Source organism: Pipistrellus hanaki (assembly GCF_964339955.1).
Source record: "Pipistrellus hanaki genome assembly, chromosome: 14".
NCBI classification, from domain to species: domain Eukaryota; kingdom Metazoa; phylum Chordata; class Mammalia; order Chiroptera; family Vespertilionidae; genus Pipistrellus; species Pipistrellus hanaki.
This window is the reverse complement of record NC_140516.1, coordinates 49540390-49552809: the sequence shown is the minus strand read 5'-3', so window position 1 is coordinate 49552809 and position 12420 is coordinate 49540390. Positions and strand designations below refer to the sequence as shown.

The 12420-nt window shown below is 50.5% G+C and overlaps 1 protein-coding gene across 2 annotated transcripts in view; it reads right to left on the bottom strand.

The window, feature by feature from the left end:
- The window catches only part of GRK5 (G protein-coupled receptor kinase 5), a 158252-nt gene extending 145832 nt beyond the window's left edge, over positions 1-12420 (bottom strand). Inside the window, exon 1 of one of the 2 annotated variants that reach the window (XM_084904472.1) lies at positions 12079-12420. In XM_084904472.1, the coding sequence (XP_084760598.1) occupies positions 12079-12130 (52 nt within the window). In that variant the 5' untranslated portion in view covers positions 12131-12420. The remainder of the gene's footprint in view (positions 1-12078) is intronic. The other variant, XM_084904473.1, reaches the window with a different exon arrangement.

Below are 12420 nucleotides of genomic sequence, written 5' to 3'. Positions count from 1 at the left end.
ATGTGCCCTCCTCATAAGAAAACGTACTTTTTACATCTCGAGGGCCACAGCTCCCCTTCAAAAATCATCGCTAATCTTCCCCAAGGGAAGTGTGGGGAGGAGAGGAAGGGGGATGCTATTAAACAGATACCACCATTGGGGGGAAAACACACGCACACCGACAAACTGAAAGTTTTTAAATGCGTGTATAAAGATGTTATACAATGGGCAGGATGTTCCTACCCTGTTTACAACGCACTTAAAAGTCGGAGAACTTAAGTGGCTCGCCCTGGAGGGGTTTGACGGGGTGTTTTATTAAACGGGGGTAAGACAATCGGGGACACACGGACCCCTGCCGAACAAGCCCTCAGGGTCTGCTGGGAAACACCCAGCATTCCACTGGAACGACACTCCGTTTCCAAAGTCTTTCACAATTTTTCCTGACACCCATCCATTTCGTGGGAAACTGTAAACACATCCAGGAAGGCTCTACGACATACTGTTGACTGAAAACAGCCGCGGGGCGGCGCGAAGGCTCAGAGCCCGTGTGTCTAAAATGCCTCTGTGCGCCCATACACGCACAGACACGGAAACGGGGGACATGCCCACCTCAGCGCTGACAGCAACGCTCCCGGCTGGGGCTGGTAGCAGAGCTGTGAGAAGAGAGAGTCTGACGTTCTTCTTGATGGTTTGCATTGCTGTTTGAATTTTCATTAGCAAACATTGCCGGTGCAGATTTATTATTTTTTTAATCTTAAAAATTAGCCCAACTGGTATGGCTCAGCGGTTGGGTGCTGACCTATGAACCAGGAGAGCACGGTTCCATTCCTGGTCAGGGCACAGGCCCGGGGTGCAGGCTCGATCCCCAGGGAGGGGTGTGCAGGAGGCAGCTGGCCAATGGTTTTCTCTCATCGTTGATGTTTCTCCCTCTCCCTTCCTCTCTGAAATCAATTTTTTTTTTTTTTTAAATTAGAATGATTCCTATTTAACTGTGAGTCACAGCTGCATGCGTGATTGCTTTTCAAACGTCTCTATATGTTAGCATGGCCATTCCCAATAGCTGGGAATATTCCCGAGGGAAGGAGCTGTGAGCAGCAGAAAAGAGTGTCAGATGCAAAGCCTGGCGCTGGGTCCCCACGGCGGGTGTTTAGGGCAGTGGTCAGCAAACTCATTAGTCATCAGAGCCAACTATCCACAGTACAACGACTGAAATTTCTTTTGAGAGCCCAATTTTTTAAACTTAAACTTCTTCTAACGCCACTTCTTCAACATAGACTCGCCCAGGCCGTGGTATTTTGTGGAAGAGCCACCCTCAAGGGGCCAAAGAGCCGCATGTGGCTCTCGAGCCCCAGTTTGCCAACCACGGCTTAAAGGTAAGTCATTAACCTCTGGCTGCTCAACTCTCCACCTCTAAGAATGGGGGAGAATAAGGCAAGCCTCACAGGACTATAAAGATCAACTAAAACAATGAACCCGGACTTCCTACTTCTATAAATGATCATTTTTAGAAAGGAGATGGAGACTCCCTGGCTAAGCCAGTCCTCCTTTCAGAGCCAGCGTGGTGCCAGGCGCTAAGCACACACCGGATGGACGGTGCAGGGGAAGAGGAAAGCCCGGGCAGGCCCTGCCCGTCGGAACTTGGCTCCCGTGACGTCCTAAAGTGCTCGGCCGACACCCAGGGCGAAGGAAGTGGCACGGGTTCACGTCACACGCTGGCCCGGGGGGAGCCTGACTCCGGACAGGCCTCTCCAACGCTCACCCCTCACGGTCATTCCTGAAACGTGTGCAAGCTGCCAAGGAGCCCAGCGAGAGGAGCAGGCACCGGGGTGTGCAACCGTCAGGCACCCAGCGGTAGGCAACCGCCAGGCACCCAGCGGTGACCAGTAAGCCGACCGAGACGTGGACTGGAAGCGTCCCCACAGCCCAACCCTCACCTCGGTCACCCGGGAGCTGTCGAGGAAACCAGGTTTGCCCTCCTCTCATTTCTAGGCTCGCGATAGGTTCTAGAGAATTGAGCTTTAATTTTTAAAATCCCTCTAATTGGGTACTACCGATGGGAAGACATCTGGGGCGAATATCTAGGCCCCGTGCATTCCGTCCCAAGCCATGGTTAGTGGTTTGGAAAATGAGCGTGCGGCGAAATAACCAGTGGTTACTAATTATTATATATCATAGGGTTTGGCATCCTCCTCCGAGCCCCGTCATGCTGGCCTCTTCCTCTTCAGAGAGGATTACAGAATTGACTGTTTAGAAATCTCTTCTCCGGGTTACCATACATTTTCTTTGTCTTAATTGGATCCAGCCTCTTTGCCCAGGAGCAGAGAAAGGCAGTTTTTCTAGAACGATTACATCCTTCAAATGCCAGGTCATCAGCCATTCCTAGGCCTGGAGGATCACTGGTTTGGCTCCCTGTTTTCTTTCCATTTTCTCAGCCTCGTCCTCGTCGTGATGGGGAAGAGCATGTGAAGATGGTACCCTACGCCACCTCCGAGTTAGCCAAAAAAGGTATGCGTGGTACAGCGTGGACCATCGCCTCCGACCCACACGGAGCCTCGGAATTGGGGCGAGCTGTTTTGCCCCAAATGTTTGGTCTAATGCAAATATTTACTTCTCCCAAAACAAGTAAAACAAACCATTTCCAAATCGGGGACAAGGGTGGGGGAGTTGGCCAGGCGTTTTTCACAGCAAAGATAAACATTTGGAAAACATTTTCCAATTCGCCCTATACCCTTAGTGAATCTCTCTGAGCCACGTTGAATCATTTCCTAATTTACCATCGACTGTGACATCAAGACCACTTCTGGAGGATCTTGCTGTCTCTGCCCCCCTGCCCCGCCCCCACACACACACAAACTTAGATGTAGCATCCAAGTCCATCGTTTCTGGAAACTTCTGTTGAACACCTACTATGTTCTGTTCATCTGTGACTGTAGACTTAGTGGCATCCACCCACAAGGGCACTTGGCTTGGGAAAAGCTGGGTCTTGAGCCCCCCTTTTCCCAATTCTTTGTCCCGCCCCACCTCCTATTTTCCCTAGAGTAGGGGTGTCGAACTCAATCAGAGAAGGGGCCAAAATCTAAAATCCAGCCTAAATCGCGGGCCGAATGGTTTACTGAACAGTCATTAACTGACAATGTCATAAACTGACAGCGGAGTGCAGTGATGACAGCGCGGTGCGGGCCACATTGCAAGGCCTGGCCGGCCGGATTTGGCCCGAGGGCCTTGTGTTTGACACATGTGCCCTAGAGGGTCAGCTCCTTCTCGGGGGATGTTACCTGAGCACCCTGAGAGCTCTCCCTGAGCGCGTGACCGGACGACTCGGAGGAGAGGCCGAGAGCACGTGGGCATCCATCGGCCTGACGACGCTGCCGGTCCCCGGCCGTCCGCTGACCTCCTCCGGCCTGTATCCATCTCCCCGGCCAGCGAGTGCTGCGACCCAGGCCAAGATGGAATTCCATTTTCAAATGAGGTTTCACAAGGCCTTCTATCAGATACGTGGGCCAATTACACTGGCTGCCTTCCCTCCAGCCTGCAGCTGGGTAACCCTATCCCTCACCCCTCTTCCTCCAGAAGCCGCCGGCTCCGAGCTTCACCTCCTCTGTAGGAGCAGATCAAAGGCCTGCCTTCTGGTCCCCTCATTACCAGGTGGGATGTCAGGCCGCAGCTCCAGTCTCACTGCGACCCCCAAGGAAGTCCATGGTTCTTAAGACTCTACACACACACACACACACACACACACACACACTGATATGGTTTCTAAATGCAAGCAGCCATAAGGTTACCACTGGGAAAAGAAGGGGTTAACCCTTTGAGCGCTTTTCCGGAGAAAAGGGCTGCTTCACACATTCTCTTTAGGACAAAGAAGGGGTGGGGAGGGTGCCCCGAATCTCACAGAGGAGTCACACCTGTCCCAACCCAGCCCCCTACATTTTCAGGTACAGAAAGCTGCAGAGACATGAGTATACACCTAAGGTGCCCCCACAGGCAGAGGTGCTTGAGGGCAAGGATCCCCAAGGGGTAGCAACAAGCCCCCAAGAAAGGAGACCTTGGGGCAGATGTGTCCTGCACATGGCAAGCCAATGCCAGCAGGGACTGGCCTGCCCGTGGCTCTGGCAAGGAAAGGAGGGGGTGAGGCCACAGCCAATGGCAGGTCCCCACCCCCACCCACCCATAGAAACATCGATGAGAGAGAATCATTGATCAGCCGCCTCCCACACACCCCCTATGGGGATGTGCCCGCAATCAAGGTAAATGCCCTTGACTGGAATCGAACCCTCAGTCCGCAGGCCAACACTCTATCCCCTGAGCCAAACCAGTCTTGGCATTTATTTAACATATTTTTATTGATTTCAGAGAGGAAGGAAGAGGAAGAGATAGAAACATCAATGATGAGAGAAACTCATTGATTGGCTGCCTTCTGCACGCCCCCTTCTGGGGATCAAGCCTATAACCCGGGCATGTGCCCTTGACAGGAATTGAACCTTGAGTCCACAGGCTGACGCTCTATCCACTGAGCCAAACCTGCTAGTGCTGACCTGACCCTGCACTTTTAATATGTTGGTGTGTGTGTGAAAACAGGTGGAGGTTGAGGGGTAGAGGGGCACGTGGGTATAAGAAAAACACAGATAAATGGGGCTCCAGCAAGGATCACAGCCTGTATGGGCACACACACGTGTAGGCATGTATGTATAATATATACATACCCTTCTCCTCCATCACTGATTCATCTGACTTGACTAACAGTTCGACACTTAAAGTGGAAACACCTACTGCGAGGATTCACCTATCAGGCACGCACAACCCGGCAGGAATACACTATCCCCGCGGTCAGCAAACTGCGGCTCTCGAGACACATGCGGCTCTTGGGCCCCTTGAGTGTGGCTCTTCCACAAAATACCACGGCCTGGGAGAGTGTATTTTGAAGAAGTGGCGTTAGAAGTTGAAGTTTAAAAAATCGGGCTCTCAAAAGACATTTCAGTTGTTGTACCGTGGATAGTTGGCTCTGTTGACGAAGGAGTTTGCAGACCGCTGCACTCTCCGATGGCGCTCAGGTTGGCTCTTGGCTGAAGGCAGGGTGGGGGAGGAAAGAGACAGCCCCGCATCACCCCCTTCTCCAGGAAGTGGGACCGAGACCCTCCTCCTCTCCCCCGGGGGCAGCCCCAGGGGGCTTCCATTGAGAAACCATGCCGTCCTGAGGAACGGGTTTGGCTTTTGGCTTACAGTGTGGCAGGAAAGAGGGGAGACCTCTTTTTGAACATTTAAAGGAGCCTGGACAGTAGCCCAGGGACCGTGGACCAATGGCTTTCTTTTGTCTCCGTTCTGTGTCTCCGCCCCCCGAAACCTCCGTGTTGGAAAGTGGAGGACAGACGGACTGAGAAGGCTCGGGGCATTGTGGCCCTGCCTGCCCCGGGGTCTCCGCCACTTCATGACCCAGGAATGTGCCTGTCTGTCTATCTCAGCGTCTTCTGCTCTCTGCCCAGGCCCCCAGAGTTGCCCTTTGAGGTTCATGGAATCATCGCCTTAAAAAAAATGTGTCAGTTCTCCACAGATTACAAATTGCTAGAGACAAGGCAGGCCCTATGGAAATTAGGCTAATGTATTACTGACTTGCGACACCGAAGACCCAGCACCGGGCTGTTTCATTGTTTCCAATGCTAATGTTTCTTTCTACCAGCCTCTCTAACGGGGCTATCCTTAAAATGTTTCAACTCTCACAGGAAACGGTTTTTAGAGAGAAACCATTTTGAAGTGGGTACAAGAACCGTGTGTTTTTGACATCATTCTTTGCGGTCGTATTTCAGTCTGTCCCTGTTCGAAAGAAATGGAAACCCCTATCGTTGTTTTCCCTATTTTCACCCTCATTTTGGAGTGCCTTTCTGAAGTCCATGGAAACAGGTATGGTTTTTGGTTGTTGTTGTTGTTGTTGTTGTTTTTTAATTCCTTCTGTAGAATTACTCCACATATAACTTACTTTTTTTTCTTAGTAAAAATAGCCTCCTATCAAGAGTTTCAAGAAGGAACATAGGTCTCTGTATGTATCCATAGTATGCACTTAATTTGAATCAGGAAAGTCAATTGCTCAAGCTAGGCAAATTTCCCAACAAAATATGAAGGAGAAAAAGACGCCCTGCCTGCCGGTAGCCCAGTTGGTTAGAGCACCTCCCCGTATATGCCAGCGCTGTGGGTCCAATCCTGGGTCCGGGCACATACAAGACTCAGCCAATGAGTGCATCAATAAGTGGAACAGCACGTTGATGTTTCTCTCTCTTTCGCCCTTCCTCTCTCTCTCTCTCTCTCTCTCTCCCTCTCTCAAAGAAAAAAAAATTTTTTTTAATTTAATTTAAATAAAAGGAAATATGGGTGACTCACCACCAACATCTATGATTGTCCATGAACTGAATTTTTCTCTGGAGTCAGTCCTAATCCCCAGACTCAGCCCATACCCTTCTGGTCTCTTTCCCCCTTCTCCCCTCTGTCTCCTCTCCTTCCCCACCATTTACCCCTCTCACCCTCCTCAACCTTCCCCCAAGTATCGTGTCAGAAATTACGGGGTTACCACCCTCCTGTTTAATTCGGTGTGTGGAACTCCAGAGCAGCTCTGTCCGAATGGACTTCCTGCAGTGCTGAGAAGGCTGTGCTTCCGGGAAGTCTAACAAGCAGCCACTAGCCACATGGACCACGGAGCCCTAACGTGGTTCCCGTGCTCAGGAATGGAACGTGTAATTCTAATTCACTTAAATGTAAACAGCCACTTACGGCTATAATCTACCGTGTTGTACAGCATACCTTTAGAGGGCTAGACGCCTTTAACCGCAGAACTGGGACCCTGAACTCCACCCAGGATGCTAGCCCAGAAAAACCACTATTGAAAAAGCAATAAAAATATGTTTTAAAAAATTAAGTTTTATGGTTACAAAAAGATATCGTGACAGTAGCTCATGTAACTGCAGGAAACAATAGAAAGAGATTACAAACAGGTGACTCATCGAAAAGGAATTTATTCAGTCTTACTAACCCTAGGCTCCCCTTCCCCCAACCCCCCCCCCGCACCCGCCCCAACACACTGTACGCACCTCACATCAAAGTAGAAGAGTGAAGACAAGGGTTTTAAGATGTGACTTTAAGTGATTAAAATGGATTATGTGGGCTTAAATGATAGGAGTGGTTTCTACTTTAAAACACATCCTGTTATAGTTCAGTGAAATGTTTCATTTAAAAACAACATAAATATTGAAAATATTTTAATCAATAAATCAAAGTTCTTCTAGTTTTTATCTTTTGGGGGGGTGAAAACAATATTGTTCCATTTAGTACTATCTAAACACTGGAGGAAGCACTCAGAGAGGAAGGGAGAAGGAGAGAGATGGAAACATCAGTGATACAGAGAATCACTGATTGGCTGCCTCCTGCTCACCCCACACTGAGGATCGAGCCTGCAACCCAGGCATGTGCCCTGACCAGGAGCCCAACCATGACCTCCTGGTTCACAGGTTGATGCTCAACCACTGAACCACACCGGCCAAGCTAACCATAAGGCTTTCTTATTTAAAAACTGTCTAGATGTTATAATACTTTACTTTGAGCCACAAATATATTGGCAACAAACATTAACTTTAAATATTGCCTGCAGTCCTGGGTGCTTTTCTACAAACACTGGAAGCTCCAGGTAAAGGTTGAACAGCCCTTGGCAAAGGTGAATTTGCTCGCATATTGAGCTCCGTCCTGAAATTCCCTGGGACATTATGGCAGCCCAGACCCAGGAGGTATCATTTAGCAAGCCACTGCAAGAGCGAAAGCTTCTGAAGACATACTTCAAGCGAGGATTAGCTTGGGCCCTGCAAGAATCAAGCTTTTTGGAGTTTAGAATCTGACAAGCAGCAGCTAAGCTCTTGAAAGATGAGAGTCTGGTGAGCATTTATCTGATGATTTTTAAACACAGGCAGCTGGGTTCGTTAAAAATCTTTCTGCGAGAGGGCAAGGCCTTCTGAAAACACGGCTTTTGGTTTCTCTACCTCCAACTTGTCGGTACTGAAAAGAAACTTCGAAAACGCAAAAGGCAGTTTCATGTAACGTCACTGCCCTTCCGAGGCCAGGCAGCCTCCACGCACAGGGCTGCCTGCGCGGATGACAGCTGCTGCTCTTCCGAGTTCACCGTGTGCACGTGGGGCGCGAGGGAAGGGGAAGGCGGCCGGGCGCCCAGCCTGCTGGGGGATACTCAGTCTGTCCAGGCAGAGCCGCCCCTCTGCTGGATGCGAGCTCCCTCTCTCCTCCTGCCCTCCCGGGCCTCTGCTAGCCCCCCAACTGCACCTCGTCCCAGGTCCCCAGTCTTGATCACCATGAAGAGCCAAGCCAACAAGTCAACAAGCTACCGGAGGAAACGGTTCTTGCATATTCTGGCTTTCAGCAGTTGTGATCAATGGCAAAGTCGTTACATTTCTGACGTCTCAGTTCCGGTGGTGCTCGGTGCCTGCTAGAAGCCGGCTCAGGAAACTGTATAAGTCCTCCCTGTCATCTTGATTGAGCAGATAGGGCTCCCGCTGGCTGGCCGGTGGAGAAAGGGAAGGTGAGCCCCTGCCCGCCCTTTCCTAACCGCAGCTCACTCAGGGTGAGGCAACAGATCTAGAATATGATAAAGACGCAAACACCTTCCCTGCAACAGATAACAAAGAAAGACACTCTGCAAACACTCTCACTGCTGTCACTTCCACACTAGCTTGCTTGCCAATTTTCTGAGATACTGAAATGTACGTAAATAGATAAAGTTAGTCCCAACTTAATCATTTAGCTCATCTCCATAAACAGGCATGAATTGTCTCAATTTCTTTCCTCCCCACCCCCACCCCCATCCCCCTAACCACATTTTGGGAAAGTAACCTAAAGTTCCGAAGAGTGACCAAGCTGATATTTTCTCATGAAAACAAGACAAATAAACAGCCCGCAAAATACGTTTGGGAGGTTTAAAATGTTGAACCCAGATCTCCATCTTATTAAAAAAAAAAAAAAAAAAAAAAAAAAAAACTGTCAGAGGTGTCATTTGCTGGCTATGTTTTGTAATTAATAACAAGGAATTATTTTTACTCTGATATTTAGGCATAGGTTTTCTATTGTATTGCTATATTCAGGTCTTTCACTTTATATGCTTCATTATAGAAAGAATCTAAATTTACAATGAATTTAGAAGTGATCTGCCTTGGAGAATGTATAATAATAACAAAAGATAAGCCCCAAAATTACCCATCCATACAGACAGCTACAAATTCCTTAACAGCCTTTGCAAAGCGTCTCTGCCTGTCTTCAGAGGCCTGTTTCTCTATTGTTTGGGACAAATATGACTTTTACTTGAAAGCCACATTTCAGATTGTTTACAATATATTTTGTTAAGTCAACTAAATTAAATTTCACACTCACCAGCTATATTTCTCCATCCGCAACCATTCACAAGAATCTTCAAGTAAGAAGTGTTTTTTAAACATTCCAAACAACTCGGATTTTTAAAAGATACTATCGATTTTTACGTTAGATATTTCACCAAGCTGACTAGACCCTTCATTTCTGAATATTTGGATAATATAATTATTTGCAGAATTACTTCATTTAAAAGAATGGCTTCCAATATACTGTATGAGAGCCAAGAAGAGAAAAATAAATCGCTTTTATTTCTCTAGGCTCCCAGGCTAATTAGAATATATGTGCTCACGTTTTTAATAAAGACCCAGCAGAAAGAAAATGGGAGCACTTAACATCATGGGTTCTGTTTAGACAAAAGAAAGAGGAGGAGAGAAGCAAATTTTAAAATGCAGTCTCCATGTAAGTGATTAATTTTTCTCACCCATGTGTCAGTCTCTCCATTTCCTTCCAGGCGAGGCCCTTCCCATTTCAAAGGCATCGTCAGGAGCTGTTTTCTCACCGTGAGATGCCTACCAAACTCTCAAAGAGAAATCGGAAAGGACAAGGGTGCGTAGGGCACTTTCCTGAGAGCTTTTAATCCCTGCAATTCCCACTTCCACAGAAGCCTCCAGCCTGCAGTGCTCCCGCCTGAGGTTCTGAATAAAACACTAACTGCTCACCGGCCGGACCAAAATATCAGCATTAATCTCGATGGGAAAACAACAACAACAACACTGAGGAGATCGCTTTAGAGAAGAAAACTGGTAACACTTGGCTCACTCCAAGCAAAACATTTTAACAGAAGCAAGCTAATTCCAACAGGAAAAAGCACCCCCCAGGCAAAGGTACGTGTGGAGCCACACACCTCTGAACCTCGGGAGCGAAGTTCCTCGGACAACAGGAGAAACCAGTGGAACCCGCAAAGCCTCCAGCAGCACGTCCACCCCAGTGCTTTCCCAAGAAATAATTTCAGAACAGAGAGGGCAGAGAAAAACTTTCCCAGCCCCCGAGCCCTGAGGTGTACACCCCAATCCCGCCACTAGGTGGCGTCTGAAAGGTGGGGGCGTGGGCTGCTGTTTTCTCAGCTTCTTCCCCTCCGGGACGCACTTTCCAGCCGTGGGGGCGCCCCCCAGCCCCCACCTGGATCCAGCTCGCTAACATTTTTGGATTTGGCAAAAAGGGAAGAAAAAATCAGGCCTCAGAGCCTGAGCTTTCCTTTCCTTCCAATCTGTTCTCTCACCAAAGCTGGGCAACTGGGGGGTGACTAATTGATAGATCTGAATATTTTAAACTCTGCTGGCGTTTTCAAAGCAAACCTTTCAGGCGACCAACGGCTTTAGAGGGACAAGTGACGACGGAATTACGACGCGAACGCTGACGTGCTGGGCTGTGCACCGCTCGGTGGGGTGGACGGAGCCACAAGGTGATGGGACCGGCTGGGTAAACACACACCGTTTTACTGCTGGCCAAACATTCCTCCTCCATTCATCAAAGTGGGAGAGTGGAAACATTCAGGCGGGGGCATGGCATCTTCGTGGACTGCTCCCCGAGGACACCCTTCCGAAGTCAGGACCTTACTTGGGCTGCCTTCTACCTTGGGTGTCAAATCAAGTCTCCTCCCACGATGGAGGGGAAACCACTTCCCCGTCTTTAAAAAGAGAAAGGCTGCACCCCAGAGCTCAGATCTTGGCAGGAGGGACGTTACGTAAATTCCAGGTGCTCCTGGCTGTCGTATGTTTACAGGCGCACGATCGTTTCAGGAACCACCTAAGTTTCTGGGCCGCTTTTTTTTCTTTTTTCTTTTTCTTTTCATCTCAAGGAAGCGTCAAAACGTGTTTATAGCTCTGACTCTCGGATCTTTACCCACTCCGTGCAGACATTTCCTGCCAGCTCAACGCAGGAAATGTAATGATTCGCACCCAATACGCATGTAAGCACCGGCCCCGCTTACCTTTCTCTCCTTAACTGAGCCCCAATCAGACAGTTACCTCCCTCACGTCCCGCCAAAAAAAGAAGGGGGGGGGTAGGGGGACTGGGGGTTGGGGGGTACGACCTCTGAAATCCTGACTTGTTTTCTGGATGGTTGGTGCATCCATCCTCTTGTTATTCTAGGAACAGGCTGATTCCTCAACATCTGACTTTGCCTTTAAAAGGCTTCCTTTCCACACGACGGGATTTCCCTGCGAAACATTCCCAGCGGCCGGTTTCCAGCAACAGCCTGTATCAACTCAGCCTGCGCAGGCGAAGACCTGGCTCCTGCTAATTCCACCACCACCACCACCACCACCACCACCACCCTCCCCAACACTCATACACACACTCACACTCACACTCACACACACACCCCCATCCACACTCCCAGGACCCATCCCGGGCCGCTCCAAAAGCTGTTTGTTTGTCTGCACGCTGGCCCCTCTTCCTGAATGGATGCTCTCCCCGCTGACCTTTCCGCCAGCCGCCGCGATGCCCGGGAGGCTGTAGAGCAGGAAGCCGGGGGGTCCTTCCAGCATCCCCTGCCTCGATGTCCCTCTCCTTCTCCACCAAAGTGCGGATTCCCCGAGCCCCAGGGCGGCCGAGCCCAAGCGCCTGCCGGCGGGGCAGCTCCCCGAGGTGTCCGTCCCGCTCGGACCAACTGGCCGCGGGCACCCCGCGCCGCACACGCCCCAGCCCGCCCGGCACCGGCACCTCCCGCGCCCCGGCCCCGCCGCTTACCTTCCCTGGCTTTCAGCAAGACCGTGTTGGCCACGATGTTTTCCAGCTCCATTGACAGCCGGCGGTCAGCGAGGGAGCCGGCCGGCGGGGCTGTCAGCGCCTGGGGTGCTGCCGCTGGGTGCTGCCGCCGCTGCTCGGGCTGCCGCCGCCGCCGCCGCCGCCGCCGCCGCGGGAGCCGGAGCCGGAGCCGGAGCCGGAGCCGGAGCCGGGAGCCCGCCTTTCCTACCGCATTATTCCAGCTCCTGTCCCCTCAGAGTTTTCCCCCCTCTGCAAAGAGGAGCCGCCGCCGCCGCCGCGTCTTCCTCCCTCTGGTCCCCCCTCCCCCCTCCCGCAACGCGCTCC